At 51.1% G+C, this 25,868-nt stretch overlaps 1 protein-coding gene across 4 annotated transcripts in view; it reads left to right on the top strand.

The window, feature by feature from the left end:
- Positions 1-19,944, top strand: part of MVB12B (multivesicular body subunit 12B) — a 176,853-nt gene extending 156,909 nt beyond the window's left edge. For all 4 annotated transcript variants that reach the window (XM_027104855.1, XM_027104850.1, XM_027104851.1 and 1 more), the window contains one exon: positions 19,471-19,944. In XM_027104855.1, coding sequence (XP_026960656.1) covers positions 19,471-19,557 — 87 coding nt within the window. In that variant the 3' untranslated portion in view covers positions 19,558-19,944. The remainder of the gene's footprint in view (positions 1-19,470) is intronic.
- The last annotated feature ends 5,924 nt before the right edge of the window (positions 19,945-25,868 follow it).

The following is a 25,868-nucleotide window of genomic DNA, read 5'->3' as shown; positions in this document are numbered from 1 at the left end:
GAGCCCAGCCTCCTTGCGGCCCGACCCCGCCCTCTAGCAGCCACATCTCCTGCCGTCTGTGACCTTCCGAGGCTCAGAGTAGGGGCTTTGCCGTGTACATTACCCCGAGGCAGGAGAGTGTGTGTTTGCTTACCTCCCCTCCGCCCTGGGAGGCGACCAGGGAGCAGCCAGTGGCAGCTGTCAGCAGCAAAGGCGGCGGTGGCGGGGGGAGTGCTTTCTGGCCCTGACCTGGCCCCCTTGCCCCGGGGAGCAGCCGTCTGGCTCTGCAGGAGGGTGGCCGTGACCCCGGAGGGCTGTGTCCCAGTGAAGCCCTTATTGTCCTCCCTGCTGCCCAAACAAAAGGTTCTCTCTGTTCAAGAGTCGGGAAAAGTGTAATTTCGCAGCCGACCCCGTGATGAAGCATCTTCTCTGGGAGTGAGAAGATGGGCATATAAATATTCTCTGTCTCAGCCGCCCTTTATTTCCCTTGTAAGCAGTCACCCTATTTCTCCATCGGATGGACGCCCCATCGCAGCCAGGGTGAGAGCTCCCCAGCTCCTCAGTTCCGGCAGCAGCTTCTAAAATAATTCCTGTGTCTCGGTTACCTTTCCTGCAGCCTGTTTATCCTCCCTCCCCGCCCACTACCCCACCGTCCCCTGTGGCCCGTCCATCCCCAGCCTCGCCTCCCTCACAGACTGCCCTGTCCCTTGTCTCACGAGTGGTGGCCAGGAGAGGTGGCCTGGACTGTAGATTCCATGCCTTGTGCATAACACTGCAAGCCTCTAAAAACAGGAGCCGACAATTCCTGTGATTGAGGCATCCAGAGTGCCTTCCAGACCCGCACACAAAGCCCTTTCCCCGCCTGCTGCTGACCCTCCATGGAAAACCACAGTGCTCCCCCTCCCTTCGGTGGGCACCACACTAAAAACCGTGGCCAGGGAGTGCCATTAGCCCACCACACTTCCTGGTGGAGCAAACAGCCTCCATTTTCACTAGGCTTTAAGGCTGAAAGACAAGGGAGAGTCTAATTAGTAAAGGGAGGATCTGATATTAATCACTCCTTTAAAACTGACAAGGGAGGCAGTTCATTTAACCACTTAATTGCTACAGGTTTTTATGGGCTGCTGTTTGCAGACATATTTAATGAAGAAATTATAAATCTAAAGGAGCTTAAAATTTTAATTTTATACCTAAATATTTTCCTTGTTCTTATGTTTGTAGTCAATCCTCAAGAGTGTAGTCACGTGGAATGTTTTTTAAATGAACATATTTGCTAACTGGCGTGATTTCAGTTTTTAAAACATTGGTTCCAGCAATTAGGCATTTTTTTCAGTTCCCAAATGACTGGAGAAATTCGTCTTGATTATAATTGCTCTTAGCCACGCATATCTAATTTGTGTCTTTTTAAGTGTTAATTAGTAAACAGTTTGAGCTGACATCTTTATGTGTTTGTGTATTGAAAAATAGGGCTTATTGCTTATTTAGCTTGGGGCAGATTCCACTAGCATTTACATCACGGCATTGAGGTGAAATTAATGGAAACACATTTGGCATCGCGAAGTAAAAAGAATTTTTGAATCCAACTTCTGTACATCCACTTTGCATGGACTTCTGCAAGCCCTTGCAATATATGAGATTAGACTGGATTTGGGATCTGCATATGCAGGAAGAAAGTGAGGCAGAAGATTTTTGTATCAGTAATGAAATGGCAGAGTCCAATTTTATAAAAGCAAAATGTTCATATCCCAGCACAATTGTTCATTCTTTCTACTTTTGGAAAGCTTTCGTTGTGCTTATTAATGTTAAGAATTTTGTAGAGGGAGATGTTGCAAAATGTGTGATCTCTTTGCACCATCTAGTGGTCAGGTCTTAAACTGCAGCAGGAAATAAGGTGTTTTCTATCTGTGAGACTTAGTATTTTTCAACACCCAGAATCTTTTCTTCTTTCTTTTTCAGTCAGGAAGCTGATATGTTTTGGGAAAGAAATTTGCCTACTTCATTTATTAAATGAAAGTTAATTAAATAGAAGTTAACCCTTCTTATATATTGTTCCGCTCCCCTTTTTTATATTGTTCAAAGACATAGAGCTGCCACCAAATTTTTACAGAGCTGTCACACTGAGTTGAGATAATTTCAGCCAAAAACAAAGGCACCTAATGAATTAGTTTAATGGACAGCCATTCCAAACGCATAAAAGAAGTGTTAGGCTTCTTCTGAAATGTGGGAAGTAGCCTGGGGACCTCCACTTCTCGGACTCTTCAGGAGTCTGACCACAGCTTGGGAACCACTGTTGGATGCCACAGACGAGATCAGTTCTCTCCCCATAAATTGCGGCAGACATCATGGGCAGTTTGTCATCTTAAGCAGCTACCCTGCTGATCAGAATCGATTTTTTAATATTTAGTGTTTTCTTTCCGAGGGCAAAGGTTGTGCGTGTTTATTAAAATGCACACATTACAGAAACATTTCAAAGGTGAGAGTCCCCCGTGGTCCACTCCTGGGAGAGACACACATACACACACACGTGTCAAACAAAGATCACAGGAGTTCAACGCTGGACATAATATTCTGTATCTTGCTTTCGCACAGACCGGTGTACCTTGCACAACCTTCCATGTCATTTCACACAAACCTACCTCATTCTTTTTAATGACTACATATGGTTCCCTTTTATGACTGTCATAATTTATTTAAGCAATCCACTATTGATTTACTTTTGAGTTGTTTCCAATTATTTGCTATTACACCGGTGCAGTATATTTCCTTGTACGTGTGTCTTTGCTCCCTGGGTGTTTCTTAGAAGAATGCATGGTATTACCATTTTGCCTTCCAAAAAGAGTGTGCCCATTTAAACTTCCCCTCCCCCATCCTGTGGTGTGTGAGTGGGTACCTGTTTCCCACGTCCTCACTATAGCTAAGCATCACTGGTATTTAAAGGTGAACATTTTTTCATATGTTTATTGGCCGTTTGTATTTCTTTTGTGAATCTCTTCTGTTTGTGCCCTTTGCCCAGTTTTTTCTATTGGCTTATTTAGCTTCTTTCATTCATTTTTGAGTTCTTTATGTTCTTTGCAACAACCTCCTTTCTGTCCTGTGTTCAAACACACACACACGTTCAACCAGTGGCTTTTCACCTTGTTAAAGATGTGTTCTGCTATACAATGGTTTTTAATTTTTTCATGGGCAATTTTGTCTTTGTTTTAAGGTTTTATTTTTGATTTCATGTCCTACTTAGAAGATTATAAAAATATTCGCCCATATGTTTTCATACCCTTTGTGTTTTAATATATATAAAACACAAGTATTTAATATATATAAAATATTAAATACTTTTCAACTACTGAATCCATCTGAAGTTTATTAGAAGGTAAGATCTAGATCCAGCTTTATTTTATCCTAAAGTGTTAGCCAGTTTTCACAACAGTGTTTACTTTCTTCAGTGAGTTTTCAGTGTTACTCTTATCGGACAGTTCCATCTGTAAGTGGATCAATGGACTCTGTTCTTGACTCTGTTCATCTCTGTTCTTTTTATGATTGCCACACTGCTTTGAATCTGATAGCTTTATAATCAACTTTAATATAAAGTTAGTTCTCCTGTCTGCCCCACCTCAATTTTTCTAATTATATTCACATGATTATTCTTCCAGCTGAACTTGAGAATCTTTTCAGGGGGAGAAACTCTCCATTCTAGATGTTTATTGTGACTGCACTGAGCATATAGATCAATAGAGGAACGATTGGTGAAAAGCCTGCACCCGGGTCTTTGTTTCTGTCGCTCAGCAGAGTGGAAGGGCGTTCTTTGTGGAGAGCCTGCACCCTTCTTTGTAGGTTATTCCTAGGTGTTTGATGTTTTCGTGGCTCTCATGAACAGGATCTTTTCTTCCATTATATTTTCTGTCATTTATGTATCAAAGAGCTGTTGACTTTTGCATCGTTTTGTGGGCTGGCTCTCCCACTGACTTCTATTGTTTCTGACGGTTTTTCAGTTGCTTTTCTTCAGTTTCGCAGGCCGGAGTTTATGTCGTCTGCAAATACCAACACTGCCTCCTCCTGTCCCTCTTCCTGTGCCTCACCTGGCACCGCGGCCAGCTCGGTGAGGTCACTGGGCCGCCTTGTCTGGACGGAAGTTTCTAGTTCTATACTAACCCATAATGCTGCATTTTGGCTTGCTGCATATAGACATATCTTTTTTTTTATTATCATGTTAAAGAATTAGCCATCTATTTCTGTTTTCCTAAATGTTTTTATCAGGATTAGATGATAGCTTTTTTTTTTAATTATTTTCATCATACCTTTTCTTTCTTTCTTTATTTTTGGCTGTGTTGGGTCTTCGTTTCTGTGTGAGGGCTTTCTCTAGTTGCGGCGAGCGGGGGCCACTCTTCATCACGGTGCGCGGGCCTCTCACTGTCATGGCCTCTCTTGTTGCGGAGCACAAGCTCCAGACGCGCAGGCTCAGTAGGTGTGGCTCATGGGCCTAGTTGCTCCGCGGCATGTGGGATCCTCCCAGACCAGGGCTCGAACCCGTGTCCCCTGCATTGGCAGGCAGATTCTCAACCACTGCGCCACCAGGGAAGCCCTAGATGGTAGCTTTTGATAAATGTCTTCTAATCATCCATTGAGATGATCATATTTTTTCTCTGCAGGAATATTAATACGGTAGATTATATTAATAGAGTTCCTAATTCTGAGAGTCTGCGTTCCCCCTCCCCCCCCACCCTCTTTGGTTCTGTCGGCAGTGGTGTCGCCAAGCAGCAGCCGCCACCCAGGTCACCAGGTCGCTTCCTGCAGCGGCCCAGGGCGTTCATCATATAAATGAGGGAGCGATGTTTGGTGGACAGAATTACCTGCCCTGGATACTGTCCTGAGTTGTATACCTGGGTCATGCAGAACTGAGGTCAAGATGAATATTCCGTCTTTTGACGTCTATCATAAAAGGATTTTTCTGTCATTTTCTGTCCTTTTGGCAACTCTCATCCCCCAAGTTTGAAAGTAATACCCGCCCCCCGCCAGTTGTACTCTTAGAAGGTTGCCCAGCATGTAGGTAAAAAAATTACCATAAAGATAAAGAATGGGTAGGGCATGTTCCCAGAGTCATCCATGGCTTCTCCTTTTCCACTCAGAAATCAGTGCCAGAAAGCGGCATTGTTTTAAATATTTTCCACAAATAACCTAGGAGGGGGAAAATACAAATATCCATTCTTAGGTGACATTCAGCTGAATTCTGACACGCTGACTCACTGAGGGGTGAGCCCCCATGGCTCTTTGCCAACAGAACCGGCGTTTATTCAGCCACAAAGGCGTCCGTCAGCCCCCAGCCCTGCCCAGAGCCCCATGCCGACACCAATGGCTGGACCCGCAGGTACCCCCTGGGCCCCCAGCCTTGCAGCCTGGGAGGGGCCAGGAGAAGTCAGCTTGTTATTAATCACGCAGCAGTCCTAGTGCCACCACAGAATGTGCTTTCCCCCATTTTCCTTAAAATGCATGGCCTTCTCTGTCTTTCATCTTTCTACTTTTAAGAGTCATGGGTGCAGAAATATTTCACTTTCTTGCTTACTTTGTCCCCATGTGCCCACACAAAATGCACTCACAGGGATAAAATGGCAGTTGACACTCTGGTTGGGCAGTTCGTAGGGAACGGTGGGGACTGCGGCAAACTGGAAAGCACGCCTCTCTCTAAAGGAAGCAGCCTTCATTCACCTGTGTGAGGCTAAGGGTTGGGGTGCAAGAATGAAGGTCCAAAATCGCCATAGCCCCCTATTTGTTTTATAAAATCTGGAAAATGCTGGCATTTTATGCAAAGTCTCTTCAACTTTCAATGTTTATAACTATTTTAAACACCACACAGGCCACTAGTGTGTGAACCTCCAGCTTGCCCATGTCTGTGCATGGAGATACAAACACAGATCACATGTCGACTCATAATTTCACGATTCACAGGGGTGATGTGGACAAGCCCTGGGGTCAGCACTTTGCCTCCATGAGTTAAATACCACGGATTAGGGGCCATCACACCATCACGCTCAGAGGCTGTGGGAATTCAGAGGACCCACAGCCCACACTGCTGCTTCCAAAGACTGAAGACCAGAATGACCTGCCCCCTACCTGAGAACTGAGTCCCTAGGCTAGCTGTCTTCTCTCCTTTGCATTGAGCTGTCCCCAGAGCCTGATCTGTCCCTTCACTCACCTATCCATCCACCCGTCCATCCACCCACCTGTGTCTCCATCCACTCATTCATCCACCCATTCACCTCCCCCCTCCCCACAGCCTGTACCATCCATCCATCCATCATTCATTCATTCATTCATTCATTCATTCATTCATCTATTCTGGGCCACAGCCTCTACCAGCCTCTGAAGCTACAGAAATGTCTGAGGCCCCATCCTGACCCTGCACTTAAGGAGGAGATGGAAAGTGATGTGGGGCCCTGGAAGCTAGTGATTAATCCTCCCTGGAGGACGACGAATGTCCCAGAGGGAGTAGCATTCGAAAAGGCACAGAGGTGTGGTGTTTGACAGGAAGAGGGAGGGGAGATCTGAGAAGCCATGTGTGGGGAAAGGTCTGTGCAGAAACCTTTGACACCTCACTCCCAGACCAGGGGCTGGGGCTCTGCCCAGGTGGGGACGTAGGAGTCACTTCACCGCTCTTTGATGCTCTGTCGGTTCCTAGGTGGAGGTGCTCCTGAGCTGAGGGTGCCCTGAGAGTGGGGGGGGCTCTCGCGGCACTGAGCCCAGGGCAGCAGGCTGTGTAGGGTGCTGGTGGGTGTCACCATCCCCCCCCCCGGGAGTCCCCGGCTTAGAGCAGGAAAGGGGGACGGGGTGCTGATGAGCGTTGATGAGAATGACCTGGGTGCCCCGGAGTCAAAAGAGGTACGGCCTGAATCGGCACGTGGTCCATGCATTCATCTGGCAGCCGTGCCCCGTGCCCATACAGACGTGGTGCCTGCTCCTGGAGCAGGTGGGTCGCGAGGGGTCCTTGTTCAGCCCCTCATTTAGGGTGAGGCTGAGCAGGGGGGCTGGGTGGGGCTCAGGGTCTCTGACTCTGGGGTTGCTGCTCTCGGGTCAGAGCTGAGCAGCCCAGCAGGAAAGCCAGAAGGGAAACACAGAAGAGGCTTCCCGCGAGGGTCGCACCGACCCCGCTGTGGGCTTGTTGTGGGACCCTCCTGCTTCCCGACCCCGGTGGCCTCGGTCAGGCTTCTCCCCTCTCTGAGCCCCGCTGTGCTCACGTGGGAAGGACAGCAGTACCAGCTTCACTGGGCGTGAGGATTCTGTCCCCGACCCTGGCTTGGGACACGGCAGCTCCTACCCCTCCTGTTCCCTTATTAGTGACCACAGGGCTCATGGGCTGTAGTCCAGGAGCCCTGACCTCCAGGCCCAGCTGTGGGCTCTCAACAAGTGAGGGGATGAACAAGGCATCTCCCCAGCTTGGGGGTATTTCAGGACCCCCCCCCGCAAGGTCTGGGGGGCAGTCCTGGCTTCCCTTCATCCCCCAGGCCCCAGTCTGCACGTGACAGCCCTTCTCGGGACAGAGCCCTCCTACAGGCTTGTCAGCCCTCCCAGCACACCGAGGAGGCCTGCGCCGTGGCACGTGAGGCCCCTTAGGGCCCACTCCTCACAATGGCACCTGGCCCTTTCCTCTCCAGGGGTACCCGAGATCCAGCAGCCAGGCTTCCAGAAACAGATGGGGGGACACAGAGTCCTCGTGTGAGGAGAGGAAGCTTCCCGGAGCTGAAATTCCCAGCGGGGCTGAACCCAGGGTGACACAGCAGGTGTCATGGCCTGGCCCATGGGGCCAGGACAGGCTTGGGAAAGGCAGGCTGTGGGGACGGCCGGGGCCACTGCTCAGAACCTCACCCACCGCCCATCTGCCCTGGGGACCCGCCGTGACTGTCACTCCAGCCCTGAGCCAGACTTCAAGTTGGCTGGTGTCTTGTTCCTTTACTTCCCCCTACCTGTCTTCACCTGGCCAGGGCCCTGAGGCCCAGCCTGGGCTCCTTCAGACCCGCTCTTGCCACATCCCTCCAGGCCCTTCTGTGACCCCACCTGTCCCCCATTTCGGAATTCCACCCGTATTGAGAGGTGCGTGTAGACACCGGTCCTGAGGCTGGTTGCCCCACCAGCAGTGTGCCTGTCCCCGCCCCTGGCCTCATCCAGCCCTCGGGGACCTTGGGAAGTTTGATCTTTCCCTGAGCCTCAGCTTCCACATCTCAAAATTCAGGTTCTAGAAACAATCCCGTACTGCTGTTCCTTGTCTGGAGCCCTCTCGTTGATGTGGTAGTTAACAGGACCCAGGGAGGGAAGGGTGGGAGGGTGTGTGCTTGCCTTTACTTCTTTTCCCTCTATTTTATTTAGCAAAAGGTTTCAGGTCGTGGTTCTCTACCTGCTTAACCATTAAAGCCCCTTGGATGCTTTTAAGAAATGCCGGTGCCTGCCCTGCCCTCAACCCCACCCTGACCCCAGGCAGGGTCCAGGCAGCACTGGCTTTGGTTCAGACCCTTGATTCCGATGCACATGGAGGACTGCTTTTTCACTCTCAAGAGTGGGTGGGGGGTTTGATCAGCCTCCTTCTGCCATGAGGCTGGGGCTAGAGTGACTTGGCCTCCCCAGTGCAGCTGGAAACCAAGGTCGGCATCTCCCACCGCCAGGATGCTGGCCTCACCGTGACGAAAGGCTCTTGGAATCTGGGAATCGCGTGCTGTGTCTCGAGAGGTCTGATAAGTTGGTGGCAGGGTCTCCTGCCAGGGGCCCACCATCCCCGGCCCAGGGAAGCCCCACAGAGCCCCTGACAGCGATGTCTCTTTCCTGGACTTCCTGCTGCTGTGATAATGGCCCATGCCCACCAGAGGGCACTGTGGCCAGGGCCGGGCGCTGCTCGGCTGGGCTCAGCTCTACGAACCAAAATGCTTTTTAATTGAAAATTTTTTTAATTCAAAAAGGATTTGCTGTTTGTACGCGAGTGCAGGTTTTCCTCATGCAGGAGGCTAATGTCCTGAGTCAACAGATCCGGGCCCAAATCCACCTTCAAAGGTACTCAGTGTTTGCCCAAGGGAGTGAAAGGGCTTCCAGAAGCGGCCCTAGTCTCTTGGGCAAACACTTTGGGGCCAGCAATCCCAGGCAGAGGACAGCGTCTGTGGGAAGGGTTATCCACGGCCTAAGGGGGATTATGACGGGGGACATATGTTGAAATTTCATTTGGGGAGTTAGAGAAAACAAGAGGTGCTTTTCTCCAGCCAAGATAACCTACAAAGGGAAGAATCTCAAGGGCAGGGGTGGGCGGACAGCAATCTGTGCGGCGGGTCCCTGGCCCCCTCCTGGGGCGGCGGCGAACTTGGGCCGTGAGTCAGGAGGAGGCGGCGTGTGTACTCCTGATTCTCCCCCCGCCCCCGAGGGTGAGAGAAACAGGAGTTTAGCAGTTTGTCCTTGAAGACCCTTCTATACCCCCCTCTCGCAGTGACCGTGTCCCTACCCCTGGCCACAAAGACTGGCCTCCGACCCCCCACCAGGGCCCTTCCACCCTGGCCTGTCCACCTGCGCCCCTCGTACCGCCCCCCACCCTGCCATCGGGAGCGCACTTGCCAGGCCCACACCGGCAGGGCAGCGTCCGGGTCTGCAGCCCGCTTCCGGGCCGGCTCTGGACGTCTGGGAGCGCGGGCTTCCGTCTCCCTCCACGCGCTCTCTGTGACCAGCCCCCAACTAACCAAGGCGGCCTCGCTGCCCTGGGCGTCCCCGCCACCCTGGGAGCCGGACACTCTGGAAGAGCAGAGGTGGCACAGCCCACAGCTGTCTCCCCAGCACGTGACGGTGCCCCTGCAGGGCGCCTGGCACTGGGCTCGCTCCCTCACCTCTGCTGCGGGCGGCCCCAGGTGGGCGTCTCCCAGGCAAGGCCTCAAAGCAGCCAAAGCGAGGCCCTCCCCACCCTCTCCCCCAGCCCCTCTTCGGCAGCCCCTCAGCCCTGATGCCTCTGGTCTCCTCTCTGCTCACTCCCATCCACATCCGCTCCTACATCTCACTGATTGGGCTAGGAACTGACCCACAGCATCAGGTCACCTGGGAGCTGGTTGACGATGCAGAATCTCAGGCCCCACCCCAGACCTACTGAGTCAGGACCTGCGTGTGTTAAAGGCGGATCAGCCTGCTGTTAACAGCCTCTTCAGAGCTGGGTGCCACCCTCTCCCCACGCCTGAGGAGAGACCACACTCGCCTGTGCACGTCAGCACTGCTCTCTTGAACTTTTGCCCACCCAGAACTGCCCCTGCTAAGATCACCATGTGTTTTTAACTACCGTGCCCCCGGCCTGTGCAGCTCAGGCACTGCTGCCCTCCTCCCTGGCCCCTGGGTCCATCGTCAGGGCTGGTTTCCTCCTCCCTTCTTGGCCCCAAGTGACGGGCCCATCTTCTTGTCTTCCGACCCTGGGTGCTTTTCTCGAAACAGCTCCACACCTGTAACTCCAGATACCCTGCCCCCCAAGTGCTTCCACTTCCCATCCCTTTATTCCTGGTTCCATATGTCTCCAGCCGGGCTTGTGGCACCCCCTGGGTGCTGCTCAGGGACCACCCTCGGCCATTGGCAGAAATGCTCTTATGCTCTCTCCCCCAAGCTGCTTTCGTCCTGTGTTGCCCATTTGGGTTAAAGGCTCCGGTGTGCCCATGTCCATCCCCTGCCACTCTTGTAGGGCTCTCACCTGGCCCCAGCGCCCAGCACGGGGGCAGGGAATGTGATGGGTGCCGATGGAGCCGTGATGCGCCTGAGCAGCCACCAGGTGGCGGTATTGTCCCAAACTTTGCCTGAAGGCCTGGTCCGGGGCTGCACTACTCCTCCAGCCTCCTGGGAGCTGGACTCCCCAGACCATGGTCATTAGCAGGAAAGTGGGGCTACTTTGATGGGCTCCCCCACGTAGCCAGCAGATGTGCAGCGAGTGCTTGCCTGCTGCTGGGGCAGGCGGGCCCTTAACCTGCCGCACCTCGTCCTGCCTTCACAGTAGGCCCCGGGAGTAGAGATCATCAAGCCACCTTTTTTTATCGAGGTGTAATTGACATATAACATTGTATTAGTTGCGGGTGTACAACATGTTTCAGTATTTGTGTATATTGCAAAGCGATCATCATAATAAGTGGTTAATATCCCTCATCAAACACAGTAACAATTTTTTGACTTCTGACGAGAACTTTTAAGATTTAGCAACTGTCAAAGATGCAGTACAGTATTAATAACTGTAGTCACCAGGCTGTACATCCCCCCCGCATGGCGTAATTATTTCGTGACTAGAAGTTTGTGCCTTTTGACTCCCTTCGCCCGTTTCGCGCACCCCACCCCACCGCTGCCTGTGGCAACCACCCGTCTGCTCTCTGCACGGTGAGCTTGGTTTTGTGGTTGCTGTTGTTGCTGTGTGTTAGAGTCCGCATATAAGTGAGATCAGATGGTGTTTGTCTTTCTCTGTCTGACTTATTTCATTTAGCATAATGCCCTCAAGGTCCATCCGTGTTGTCACAAAGGCAAGATTTCATTATTTTATTTTTTATTTAAAAAAGTTTTTTATTGAAGTATAGTTGATTTACAGTGTTGTGTTTCAGGTGTACAGCAAAGTGATTCAGTTATGTATGTGTGTATATATACACATACATACATATATTCTTTTTCAGATTCTTTTCTTTTATAGGTTATTACAAAATATTGAGTATATTTCGCTGTGCTATACAGTAGGTCCCTGTTGATTATCTATATTATATATAGCAGTGTGTATATGTTAATCCCAAACTCCTAGTTTATCCCTCCACCCTGCTTTTCCTTTAGTAACCATAAATCTGTTTTCTATATGTCTGTGGGTCTATTTCTGTTTTGTATATAAGTTCATTTGTATCTTTTTTTTTAGATTCCACATGTAAGCGATATCATATGATATTTGTCTTTCTCTGTCGGATTTACTTCACTTAGTATGATAATCTCTAGCTCCATCCATGTTGCTGCAAATGGCATTATTTCACTCCTTTTTATGGCTGAGTAGTATTCTACTGTGTGTGTGTGTGTGTGTGTGTGTATACCACATTTTCTTTATTCATTTGTCTGTTGATAGATGTTTAAGTTGTTTCCATGTCTTTGCTATTGTAAACAGTGCTACAGTGCACATTGGGGTGCATGTATCTTTTCGAATTATGGTTTTCTCCAGATACGTGCCCAGGAGTGGGATTGCAGGATCATATGGTAGCTCTATTCTTAGTTTTTTTTTTTTTTTTTTTTTTTTTTTTTTTTTTTTTTTTTTTTTTTTGCGTTACGTGGGCCTCTCACTGTTGTGGCCTCTCCCGTTGGGGAGCACAGACTCCGGACATGCAGGCTCAGCGGCCATGGATCACGGGCCCAGCCTCTCCGCGGCATGTGGGATCTTCCCGGACCGGGGCACGAACCTGTGTCCCCCGCATCGGCAGGTGGACTCTCAACCACTGCGCCACCAGGGAAGCCCTATTCTTAGTTTTTTAAGGAAGCTCCGTACTGTTCTCCAGTACTGTTCTCTGGTTATACCAGTTTACATTCCCACCAACACTGTAGGAGGGTTCCTTTTTCTCCACACCCTCTCCAGCATTTATTATTCATAGACATTTTCATGATGGCCATTCTGACCAGTGTGAGGTGATACCTCATTGTAGTTTAGATCCGCATTCCTATGTTAGCAATGTTGAGCATCTTTTCATGTGCCTTTTGGCCATCTGTTATGTCTTCTTTGGAGAAATGTCTATTTAGATCTTCTGCCCATTTTTTGATTGAGTTGTTTGGGCTTTTTTGATATTGAGCTGTATGAGCTGTTTGCATATTTTGGAGATTAATCCCTTGTCAGTCACATCATTTGCAAGTGTTTTCTCCCATTCTATAGGTTGTTTATGGTTTCCTTTGCTGTGCAAAAACTTTTAAGTTTAATGAGGTCCCAGTTATTTATTTTTGTTTCTATTTCCATTACTCTAGGAGATAGATCCAAACAGATATTGCTACGATTTATGTCAAAGAGTGTTCTGCCTATGTTTTCCTATAAGAGTTTTATAGTATCCGGTTTTACAGTTAGGTCTTTAATCCACTTTGAGTTTATTTTTGTGTATGATGTTAGAGAATGTTCTAATTTCATTCTTTTACATGTAACTGTCCAGTTTTCCCAGCACCACTTATTGAAGAGACTGTCTTTTCTCTATTGTATGTTCTTGCCTCCTTTGTTGTAGATTGATTGACCATAATTGCATGGGTTTATTTCTGGGCTTTCTATCATGTTCCATTGATCTATATATTCTTTTCTGTGCCAGTACCATACTGTTTTAATTACTGTAACTTTGTAGTATAATCTGAGGTCAGGGAGCCTGATTCCTCCAGCTTCACTTTCCTTTCTCAAGATTGCTTTGGCTATGCAGAGTCTTTTGTGTTTGCATACAAATTTTAAGGATTTTTCTTGTTCTAGTTCTGTGAAAGTGCCGTTGGTAATTTGATGGGGATTACATTGAATCTGTAGATTGCCTAGGATAGTATAGTTATTTTGACAATATTGATTCTTCCAATCCAAGAACACAGTGTATCTTTCCATCTGTTTGTGTCATCTTCAATTTCTTTCATCAGCGTCTTATAGTTTTTGGAGTACAGATCTTTTGCCTCCTTAGATAATTTTTTTTAACATCTTTATTGGAGTATAATTGCTTTACAGTGGTGTGTTAGTTTCTGCTTTATAACAAAGTGAATCAGTTATACGTGTACATATGTTCCCATATCTCTTCCCTCTTGAGTCTCCCTCCCTCCCACCCCTCTAGGTGGTCACAAAGCACCGAGCTGATCTCCCTGTGCCATGCGGCTGCTTCCCACTAGCTATCTATTTTACGTTTGGTAGTGCATATATGTCCATGCCACTCTCTTTGTCACAGCTTACCCTTCCCCCTCCCCATATCCTCAAGTCCATTCTCTAGTAGGTCTGTGTCTTTATTCCCGTCTTACCCCTAGGTTCTTCATGACCTTTTTTTTTTTCCTTAGATTCCATATATATGTGTTAGCATACAGTATTTGTTTTTGTCTTTCTGACTTACTTCACTCTGTATGACAGACTCTAGGTCCATCCACTTCGCTACAAATAACTCAATTTCATTTCTTTTTTTGGCTAAGTAATATTCCATTGTATATATGTGCCACGTCTTCTTTATCCATTCATCCGATGATGGACACTTAGGTTGCTTCCATGTCCTGGCTATTGTAAATAGAGCTGCAATTAACATTTTGGTACATGACTCTTTTTTGAATTTTGGTTTTCTCAGGGTATATGCCCAGTAGTGGGATTGCTGGGTCGTATGGTAGTTCTATTTGTAGTTTTTTAAGGAACCTCCAGAATGTTTTCCATAGTGGCTGTATCAGTTTACATTCCCACCAGCAGTGCAAGAGGGTTCCCTTTTCTCCACACCCTCTCCAGCATTTATTGTTTCTAGATTTTTTTGATAATGGCCATTCTGACCGGTGTGAGATGATATCTCATTGTAATTTTGATTTGCATTTCTCTAATGATTAATGATGTTGAGCATCCTTTCATGTGTTTGTTGGCAATGTGTATATCTTCTTTGGAGAAATGTCTGTTTAGGTCTTCTGCCCATTTTTGAATTGCATTGTTTGTTTTTTTGATATTGAGCTGCATGAGCAGCTTGTAAATTTTGGAGATTAATCCTTTGTCAGTTGCTTCATTTGCAAATATTTTCTCCCATTCTGAGGGTTGTCTTTTGGTTTTATTTATGGTTTCCTTTGCTGTGCAAAAGCTTTGAAGTTTCATTAGGTCCCATTTGTTTATTTTTGTTTTTATTTCCATTTCTCTAGGAGGTGGGTCAAAAAGGATCTTGCTGTGATTTATGTCATAGAGTGTTCTGCCTACGTTTTCCTCTTAAGATTTTGATAGTGTTTGGCCTTAAATTTAGGTCTTTAATCCATTTTGAGTTTATTTTTATGTATGGTGTTAGGGAGTGTTTCATACTTTTACATGTACCTGTCCAGTTTTCCCAGCACCACTTACTGAAGAGGCTGTCTTTTCTCCACTGGTATGTTCTTGCCTCCTTTATCAAAGATAAGGTGACCATATGTACGTGGGTTTATCTCTGGGCTTTCTATCCTGTTCCATTGATCTATATTTCTGTTTTTGTGCCAGTACCATACTCTCTTGATTACTGTAGCTTTGTAGTATAGTCTGAAGTCAGGGAGCCTGATTCCTCCAGCTCCATTTTTCGTTCTCAAGATTGCTTTGGGGCTTCCCTGGTGGCACAGTGGTTGGGAGTCTGCCTGCCGATGCAGGGGACACAGGTTTGTGCCCCAGTCAGCGAAGATCCCACATGCCACGGAGCGGCTAGGCCCGTGAGCCATGGCTGCTGAGCCTGCGCGTCCGGAGCCTGTGCTCCGCAACGGGAGAGGCCACAACAGTGAGAGGCCCGTGTACCGCAAAAGAAAAAAGATTGCTTTGGCTATTTGGGATCTTTTGTGTTTCCATACAAATTGTGAATTTTTTTGTTCTAGTTCTGTGAAAAATGCCAGTGGTAGTTTGATAGGGATTGCATTGAATCTGTAGATTGCTTTGGGTAGTAGAGTCATTTTCACAGTGTTGAGTCTTCCAATCCAAGAACATGGTATAGCTCTCCATCTATTTGTATCATCTTTAATTTCTTTCATCAGTGTCTTATAATTTTCTGCATGCAGGTCTTTTGTCTCCTTAGGTAGGTTTATTCCTAAATATTTTATTCTTTTTGTTGCAATGGTAAATGGGAGTGTTTTCTTAACTTCACTTTCAGATTTTTCATCATTAGTGTATAAGAATGCCAGAGATTTCTGTGCATTAATTTTGTATCCTGCTACTTTACCAAATTCATTGATTAGCTCTAGTAGTTTTCTGGTAGCATCTTTAGGATTCTCTATGTATAGTATCATGTCATCTGCAAACAGTGACAGCTTTACTTCTTCTTTTCCGATTTGGATTCCTTTTATTTCTTTTTCTTCTCTGATTGCTGTGGCTAGAACTTCCAAAACTATTGAATAAGAATGGTGAGAGTGGGCAACCTTGTCTTGTTCCTGATCTTAGTGGAAATGGTTTCAGTTTTTCACCATTGAGGACGATGTTGGCTGTGGGTTTGTCATATATGGCCTTTATTATGTTGAGGGAAGTTCCTTCTATGCCTACTTTCTGCAGGGTTTTTATCATAAATGGGTGTTGAATTTTGTCGAAAGCTTTCTCTGCACCTATCGAGATGATCACATGGTTTTTCTCCTTCAGTTTGTTAATATGGTGTATCACATTGATTGATTTGCGTATATTGAAGAATCCTTGCATTCCTGGAATAAACCCCACTTGATCATGGTGTATGATCCTTTTAATGTGCTGTTGAATTCTGTTTGCTAGTATTTTGTTGAGGATTTTTGCATCTATGTTCATCAGCAATATTGGCCTGTAGTTTTCTTTCTTTGTGACATCCTTGAGTAAAAGTGATGAGGGCGGACATCCTTGCCTTGTTCCTGATCTTAGAGGAAACACTTCCAGCTCTTCACCATTGAGTATGATGTTAGCTGTGGGTTTGTCGTATAGGGCCTTTATTATGTTCAGATAGGTTATCTCTATGCCCACTTCCTGGAGAATTTTTATCATAAACCGATGTTGAATTTTATCAAAAGTTTCTCCTGCATCTATTGAGATAATCATATGGTTTTTATCCTTCAATTTGTTAATGTGGTGTATCACATTGATTGACTTACAGATGTTGAAAAACTCCTTGCATCCCTGGGATAAATCCCACTTGATCATGGTGTATGATCCAACGTGAGTCAACGTATTGTTGGATTCAATTTGCTGGTATTTTGTTGAGGATTTTTGCGTCTGTGTTCATCAGTGATATTGTAATTTTCTTTTTTTGTGGTATCTTTCTTTGTCTGGTTTTGATATCAGGATGACGGTGGCATCATAGAATGAGTTCGGAAGTCTTCCTTGCTCTGCAATTTTTTTGGAATAGTTTAGTTTGAGAAGAACAGGTGTCAACTCTTCTCTAAATGTTTGATAGAATTCGCCTGTGAAGCCATCTGGTCCTGAACTTTTGTTTGTTGGGAGTTTTTTAATCACAGATTAAATTTCAGTACTTGTAAATTGGTCTGTTCATATTTTCTGTTTCTTCCTGGATCAGTCTTGAGAAATTGTACCTTTCTAAGAATTTGTCCATTTTTTCCAGATTGTCCATTTTATTGGCATATAGTTGCTTGCAGTAGTCTCTTATGGTCCTTTGTATTTCTGTGTCAGTTGTAACTTCTCTTTTTTCATTTCTGATTTTATTGATTTGGGCCCTCTCCCTTTTTTGCTTGATGAGTCTGGCTAAAGGTTTATCAATTTTGCTTCTTTTTTCAAAGAACCAGCTTTCAGTTTTATTGAAGATTTCATTCTTTTTTTTTTATCGCTGAGGAATATTCTACTGTATATGTACCACATTTTCTTTATCCATTCATCAATCATCCATTGATGGACACTTATGTTGGTCCATATCTTGACTATTGTAAATAATGCTGCTGTGAACACGGGGGTACGTAGAACTTTTTGAATTAGTGTTTTCCTTTTCTTGAGGTGAATTCCCAGAAGTGAGTCATGTGACAGTGCTATTTTAGTTTTTTAAGGAACCTCCATGCTGTTCTCCTTAGCGACTGTACCAATTTACATTCCCACCAACAGTGTACGAGGGTTCCCTTTGCTCCACATCATCGCCAACATTTATTTCTTGATGTGACCCCTCTTTAGAGATGAGTTCACTGAGGTTCAGAGGAGGAAAGACCTGCCTGAGGTCACCCTGCCACGTCAAGTCCTTCCCTCCCCGCCCCTTCTGTTTGTAGGGACCACAGTCCTATCACCAGTGTCACCTGGTCCCTGTGGCTGCTCAGGGCTGCTCGCCTCTGCTGCTCACACGGGACAGCCGGGGCCAGCCCAGGCCTCGCCCCCGCACCCAGCGCCAGCCTGGATCTGTGTCGGTCCTGGGTCGGCCTCCGGGACCACGGGCAGGGTGGCTGAGGACGCAGTGCTGCAGTGGTAGTCTGCTGGCTGCCTCGGCCTCCCCACCATTTCCCCTTGGGAGGAGTAAAACCCTCCGGAAGCTTCTGCTTCCCCTCATTTCTAGAACGATCCCTAAAGCCCCTCAGCCCGTAGCTGTGCTCCTTGCTCTGCATGGCCCTCAGAAATGCCTCCTTGCCGCAGGCAGCTCACTTTGGGGGTCGGGAGGGCATTTGGAGCCCACAGCTGCGGCTGGGGTCTGCACCCTGCTGGGTGGGCACCCAACGGTCACCCTCGTGCTGGGATGGTTGCACGTCACCTTCCTGGCAGCCCCCCCCCCCGGGGGTCTCCGAGGCGACAACTTCAAGTAGTGGCTGAGTTCAACCAGGCAGCTCAACTGCGTTACGTAGGGAAGCCCGTTTTATGGCAATTCTACTGCTAAAAAGTTTTAAAATATTATTTTAAATGTTTAACAACCACTGACCTAATCTAAGCAACTCATTTCTAAGACCCGTGGACCCACGTGGCTGCCCTGCGTGGTGTCCAGGCCATTCCCATGGCCCTGCTCCCCAGCCCCGCAGCCTCGGGCCTGGCCCTTCTGCCCGGCGGGCACTCCTCACCTGTGCCCCCTCTTCTTCCTGGCATGCCCTGCCCAACGTTTGGATGTTGAAATCCTGCCTGGCCTTCAAGGTGAACCACAGGTGTCCCCACCCCTTCTGTAAATTTCCGCCAGACTCGGAAGCTACCTTCTGTCTTTTCAGTGAGCCGGGGTCAGGTAGGCAGGCTTGGGTCTCAGGCGGGAGGGTTGAGCTCAGGTTCGGGCGGGCAGCAGGGCGGGCCTGGCACAGGTACACTCCGCCGGCGCCCGCCCTGGCCCAGGCTCACGGAGCCCCAGGTCCATCACGTGCGAGCAAGTGCTGGGAGCTCAGTGCGGAGTGCGCTTCAGGGTGTGGGGTGGTGCCCCTTCCCTGCGTCCCATGTCAGCCGGTGTTTGTCTTCAGGTCAGGAAGCAGTGAGCAGAGCAGCAAGTCCAGGGGTCCCCCAAGCCTGGTGGCTGCGGCTAGCCCAGGTCAGGTCTGGGATGGAGCCCCAGCTCTGTCTCTTCCCGTCCGTGGGAATCCTCCAGCAGCAGGAGCGTGGGGACCATCCGCCGGGGGGCAGCAGGGCGCACGTGGGCAGCTGCGCGCGTCCGCTGCAGGCACCGCGGCTTTGGGCGCTGCTGGGGCCGAGAGCTCACCTTTCAGGGGGCGGGCAGGGCCCAGAAGGCACCAACTGTCACTAACTAGCCAGCCACCTGCAGCACCAAAGGCGTCTACCCCCCGCCCGCCGTGCACGTGCACAGCTCACGCCTGCAGTACATGTGCACGTGCAGAGGGCCGCCCTTACCGTGTCCTCAGGGCCTGCGCCTGCCTGTCCGAGGCCGTGGGGGGGGGGGGGTCCTTCTCTGGTGTCCTCTAGCCCTGACTGTGCTGCTCTACCCTCTCCCCCTGCAGTACGAGTACAGCTTCCGCACGGAGCAGAGCGCCGCCGCCCGGCTCCCACCCAGCCCCACCCGGTGCCAGCAGATCCCCCAGTCCTGAGGGGCCACCTGCGGGGAGAAGATGCATTGCCCAGACTACTGAGCGCCCCCCTCGCCCGGTCCCTCCCGCCGCCCATCCACACTGCCCCGCTTGGCGCTTCTGGGAGACTCTGGGCAGCTGAGCTGTTACCTCCTCGGTCATCAGCTTGCCTGACGTGACACCCCGCTTCCCTGGGGATGCTGTTCATAATCTCGACTAATCTGTGTGTGCTGTAGTGACCAGTGGCTCCTACCATGTCTGTGTGATGACCAGTTGTCCTGCGAACAACCCTACCCACCACGGGAGTCACCCCGAGGGCCCTGGACAGTTGTTCTGGCCGCCCAGTGACGCCACCGGCTCCCTGCTCTCCGGACCGTCACCACCACTAAGCCATTGCTTCCTCCCGGAAGACCCTGAGGGGCTGGCGGCTTCGCACAGGGCCCTCCAGGGCTGACGGATCGCCCCAGACCCACGGAACACATCGCTCATGCCAACGGCATCAAGTGCCCGAGAATTTCCCAGGGACCCTAAGGAAACGTGGGAGGAGGCGGCCAGCGGGTCCCCAAGTGGACAACCTCAGACTCGCCCCTCAATTCACACACTGGATGCCCTGAGGTCGGGGGACAGCCATCCCCCAGCCACCGGCCCAGAGAGGACTTGCCTTCCCAGCGAGACGGCCGTGTGGCCAGGTGCTTGCCTGGACGTGAGCTTTGCTGCCAGGACGCTGGGCTCACTCACCTCACACCCTCATCCCCACAAAGGGCTCATCTCTGCAGTGCCCACGTGCCAACGACAGCTCCAACTGCCCGGCCCGGTGCTCTGACCGTGACCAGGCCGTGGGTAAAGAGGCTCTGTGAGCCCGTGCCCAGGGACGTGGACACGCGGTCACCCAGCTTCTCAGAGCCAGGCTGTGTCTTAGTGGCCTCTGCTAACAGGAACAGTTGTTTTGAAAAGTCCGTCTGACCCAGGTCACCAAACTGGGGCCAGAACTGACATCTCTGCCACGAGTGGCCAGCGGCCATGCTGGCATTCCCCACAGTGCCGGCTGGGACTGGGTGCCAGTCCCATGGGTGCCATGGGAACGGGGCCGCTGTCCTCCCTGGAGGCTCGGTCCTCACCCTGTGGCTGCCTTGTCTGGCCGTTGGAATTTGTCCTAACTCCCCAGGACTTGGTATCTCACATCTTGGGGGTCACCAGATGGTTGGCGCTTTGGACGTGAGGTTCGATATGTGTCTGGTCGCTGGCATAGGAAGGCAGCCTAGGAGAACCACTGCCCAGCCAGGGACAGCCCCTCCTCCCTGCAGTTCCTAGGGTGGCACAGGGCTGGCTGGGGCGCAGCAGGACCTGGCCGGCAGTTAGGAGCTGCCGCCTCTGGCTGAGAAGTGAGGCCGGGGCAGAACATCCCTCACAGACCCGCATCAGCCCCACCACCCCCCTCCCCCTCCACTCTTCCCCCACGGCTGCCCCTTGGGCTTCATTTCGATACCTCCTGATTTCTGGGCGCTAGAGATGTGCTCACCTCTCCCCACTGCCCCCGAGACCTGAGGACATCCCCCGTGGGGCTGGCCTTCCCGCGTGGCCACGTGGCAGGAAAAGGCAGTTAGCTGGTGGAACCCGCCAGGGCCCGGGAGGCGCGGGATGGAAAGTCCCCATGAGGACCCTTTGGGATCGGTGCTTACCCAGGACAGAGCCGATGAACCGGTCTCAAATGTACCCACTGAAATGAGCAGGCTGTTTCTGGGGAATTGAGGGAGCCCCGTGGGGCCCGGAGACCCTGTGTCTGCTGCTGCCGTTTGGACGGGCGGGGCTGGTCCAAAACCGGCAGAGGGGTGACGTCTCCGCTCCCCTCTGTCCGGCTGTGTCGGCTCGTGGGCTCTGTCCTTGCATCTCTCCTCACACCCCAGCTGTGGGATCATCGCCAACAGGTAACACCCCACGGCCGTTCTCCCTTGACTGAGAACCAAGCACTTCGGCGGCTCCGATGGGCCCTAGGAGGTCCAGAGACAGCCCCGTGGGACCCCTTGTCAGGGAGCAAGAGAGCAGTGAGGGTGTGTCTGGGGAGAGGAGCCGCCAGCCCCCGCCAGCCCCCCGCCAGCCCCGGGCCACCCTGCAGTTCTGGGACAGGCAGGCAAGGCAGGGCTGCAGGGCTGCCGGGAAGAGGGCAAACCTCTGTGGACTCAGGCGAGCTGGAGAGGCCTCCACAACGTGCCAGACTCGGTCTGGGTCTAACAGCGACTGTGAACGTCGCCATGACGGCAGCTTAAGACAATGAAGCAGTGACAGTGTTAAGAAGTCGCGTCCGTGGTGGATTTTAGGCTGCTCCAAACTCTGCACCCTTCCTTCTGAGGTGGGTGCCCACGTGCCCCGCCTGCCCCGTGTGGAAGTGGAGCTCGCTTACCTCGGGACCGAGCCACCTCTCTGTCTTTCTGGGACGGTGCTTTTCTTCACAAACCCTGTGTTCACGTGGGGAGGGAAGGCAGGGGTTCTCTCGGAGACGTGAAGGCAGCAGCCTCCGTCCTTCCCGGAAGGACTGACCGGAGCACAGCACCCCCTGCCGCCTTCTCTTCCCCCTGAACGTTCCAAGTCTCTCTCCAAAGGCCTTGGAAACAGCACAGCGGTGATAAGGAGCAAGCAGTTGTCTCCAGGTTCACTTGCAAATTTATAACAAGGCTTTTTCCACCAAGTCCGGGAACTGGTACCAGCCACAGCCTCCACTTGGAGGGATGAGCACCCTGGTGGCGGGGAGAAATAGCGGGTTAGGCGCCCGCCCTAGCTCCCCAGAGGGCCACCCTGCTGGGAGGCTCTGATGGCCACCACCTGCCCCCGTGTCCTTCAGAAGACGGCGGGGGGCGACGAGGACCAACACGTACAAAGCACCTACTCCTTGCCAGGCGCTAGGCTGGCACTTGAAGCACATTTTCTCCTGTCACCACCCCTCTCCCCCAAAAAAACAAATACTCCGGTTCCAGATGTTTGCTCCCGGTTCCAGATGAAGAAGCTGAGACATGTCCACAGGCACAAAGCTGGTGAGTGGCAGAGGCGGGATCTGGCCCCAGAGCCCCCGGTGCCAGCTGTCCCATCACGAGCACCTGCCTCCAGTCCAGTAATGGGTTCCCAGCTGTCACTGGCCCTGCTGGTGTGACAGTGTCTCGCCGAGCACGGGACGGGAGCTGGGTGCAGTCCCGGGGCTGCGGGCTGCCCGTCACGGTTTACAGGGGTCCCAGCCCGCAGCTCCCCTGAGAGCTGGTGCGCCCAAGGGTGAGGCACAGAGAGGCCTTGACGGCAGCCCCGTGCCTGCCGGGCGCACGAAAGCCGAGCTCACCTCCCCAGGGCCTGGAGGGGCCGGGTGCCCACGCTCACCACGCCCCGGGTGGCCAGTTTTCTTCACCTGTTGCGACCGTGCCGGTGGGGCCTGTCACCACCGGGAGACAGGCCTCAGGCAGGTGGCTGTGTCACTAGCTTAGGAACAACGTCGTACCGCGTGTATTTATTTGAGGTGACTCCAGTACTTGGCAAAGGGAAGTTTCACTGCGTGATTGTCGTCTTAATATAATTTGTTAAATAAACGTTTGTTTTAACCTTTCCCCAGCCTGCTGCTGTCTCTGAGGCACCGAGATCGGCTTCCCCCGGGGGATGCTCTGGGCTCCAGCTCTCTCCAGCTCATCCCAGCTGCTGGCTGGGTTGGCCAGCACCCTGGCCTTCCAGCCTTCTAGAAAGAGCTGGTGGGTTTCTTTGCCCCCGTTTAGCTTAGATGACCTGGTGACAAGCCAGAAGGATCCCAGAGGAGCGAAGAGAGCCCTGCCATTCTCTGGCGACAGCCCTCTGGAATGCTTCTGGAGGGAGAAAACACCAGTTTCCATAAAAGCATGTGAAACGCGTGCATTTTAATGGGTCGCCAGCAAGGAACGCAAAGGGGCGCTTCTATCTCTGGCTCGCCCCGAGCCTTGTCTGTGCCGAGCCGGGGCCGTCTGGCTGCCGGGAGTGGGGGGACATGCAAGCACATCCAGCGCCGGTGGTTTTTGTCCTGTCTCCACTGCTCACCTGCTGGCAATATGCCACCCCAAATGCCAGGGAGGGGCTGCCAGCCCTGGACGCACACAGGCTCCTTGTGAGCACATGACTGGTGAGGTTTCACCACCATAGCTCTTTACCTTTTTCATAAGTGGCTTTGCAGTTTGGGGCTGGACACCCTGTTCATGCCAGACTAAGGCGAGAATCGCGTGACCCTTAGCTCTCATCTCACTGGGACCATGAAAGTCCCCAAAAGGGTACTGGCACCTCCAGCCCAGGCCCCCACCTCTGGCATCCCCCAGGTCTTTTTCCCACAGTGGGAGAGGGAGAACAGCCCAGAGAATTCCACGAGAAACCCACGAAGAACACTCAACATGGAGTTTGAAGAGTCCCTCCTAGTGCCGGGTCACCAAGGAAGTACACGTAGTAGCCTTTGACATCCAAGACACAGAATTTGCACTGCTCAGGGTCGCCAGGGGGAAGCACCTCACACATGGGCCTTTGGGCAGCAAGAAATTGAAGTCCACACTCTACAGCCTGGGCCAGGGTGGGCTTAGTGGCCAGACCCAAAAGACACTCGGACCGCAAAGCAGGACACAGCCTAGCCTCAAAGGGGCCAGAGCAGGAACACCTGTTCCTCCTCTGTCTCACCCACACTGCCTCGTCTGTCTCTGTCTGGGCGTCTTCTTGCTTCTCGTTCTCTCACACCCTGGCCCTCCCTCTCCCGTGCTCTGTGCACCAGCATATGTGGCACATACATGCTCACATGGCCACCCAAGTTCACACATTCTCAGTTCACAAGACCCAGAGGCAAGAGTCCCCGGACAGACTCTGATTGGCTGCCTGGGTCAGGTGACCCCCTTCTGCCCCTAGCAGCTCTGGCCCTGGTGGGAGGGGGAGTGTGTGATCACAAGGCATCTGGAGCAGGTGTAGGTTTAGACCCTCTAGAGGCATCTGCTACACAGTGGGGCGAGGCTGTAGGCAGAGGGGTGAGACACCTCCCTGGAGAGATGGAGGAGCCCTCCACCACTCTGTGACGAGGGGGGAGGACGGTGAGGTGGGTGGAGCACCATTCGTACATTCACCCAACCGTCCAAGCCGTGTTGTATGAGGACCTTCCACATTCAGGCCCCGAGCCGGGCACTGGGGACTCAGCAATGACTGACACCACTGACGTCCCTGTCCTTGCGAAGCCGACGGTCTAGCCCATCCCACTCCACCCCCACCACACACACCCCAGCCATGCCTACTCCCCCTAATTCTGCCTGCTATTTCCCACCATAACTGGCTCATCTCTAAAACACTAGAGGCTCCCTGAGCCCCACCCTCACCTTTCTCCCCCTCTGCATCCTCCTGGCAGCTGGGAGCAGCTGTGTCTTCAGCTACCCTTAGCTCTGTCGTGGCCAGTCTCCTGGAGATCCAGCCGCGTAGTCCCAGCCGCCACCTGGAGCCACCTGGATGTTTCGCCCTGACCTCAGCACGTCCCGAGCTGCATGTACCGTCTTCCCCCAGGCCCCACATTGTTCCCCTCCTCCTAACTTCCCCATCCCCGGAGCAGCTCCACCATCTCTCACGAGAGTCACCCACACCCCCACCTGGAGCCATCTATGATCACCCTGTTTACAGCTGGACAGTTCTCTCATCTAAACTTGCTTTCAAACTCAGCCACTATTCTTCTCGCTACTTCTTTTTAAGTTCTGGCCTCGACACTGTTCCCTGGATGACAGCATCAGCCCCTTAACCATTCCCCTGCCGCCCATGTCGTCCCCTCTCATCCGTCTTCCTCATGGCCAGGATCCAATAGGACTGCTCCACTGACAGTGCTTCACCCCTCACCCTAAGAATGAAATCTGAGCCCCCCAGGTTTCTGTCCACCACTGTCCTAGGTCTGACCCCCACCTCCCATCCCAGCCTCACCTGCCACTAAATCTCCCTGCTGAATTATTAGTGCTTCCTCAAACCCTAAGCTCTGCTTCCTTGCCTTTGCATATGCTATTCCCTCTGCCTAGAATACTTTTCCCTCGTTTTTTCTGCCTGGTAAACTCCTGTTCATCCTTCAAGACTTGCTCATGTGTCTCCTCTGGGATGTCCTTCTTGACCCCTTCAAGCCACTGTACACCTTGCATTTTAAACCCATTGATCCACTGGCGGTACTGGAGCCATTTGATCCTCTCATTATGTTATCTGCTCCTGGAAGAAGGGGTATATGTCTCATTTATTACACAGTCCTCCCCAGCCACACGTACACTCAAACGGAGCCCCCAATACAAGCCTAGAGAAATAGCAGGCATGAGCAGACGCTCTTTGAATGAGTTTCTTGA

The sequence above is a fragment of the Aethalodelphis obliquidens genome, unplaced genomic scaffold, assembly GCF_003676395.1.
Source record: "Aethalodelphis obliquidens isolate GAN/ISIS:26980383/991018 unplaced genomic scaffold, ASM367639v1 scaffold7, whole genome shotgun sequence".
NCBI classification, from domain to species: domain Eukaryota; kingdom Metazoa; phylum Chordata; class Mammalia; order Artiodactyla; family Delphinidae; genus Aethalodelphis; species Aethalodelphis obliquidens.
Note: the sequence above shows the minus strand (reverse complement) of the source record. Positions and strands in the feature narration are given on the sequence as shown.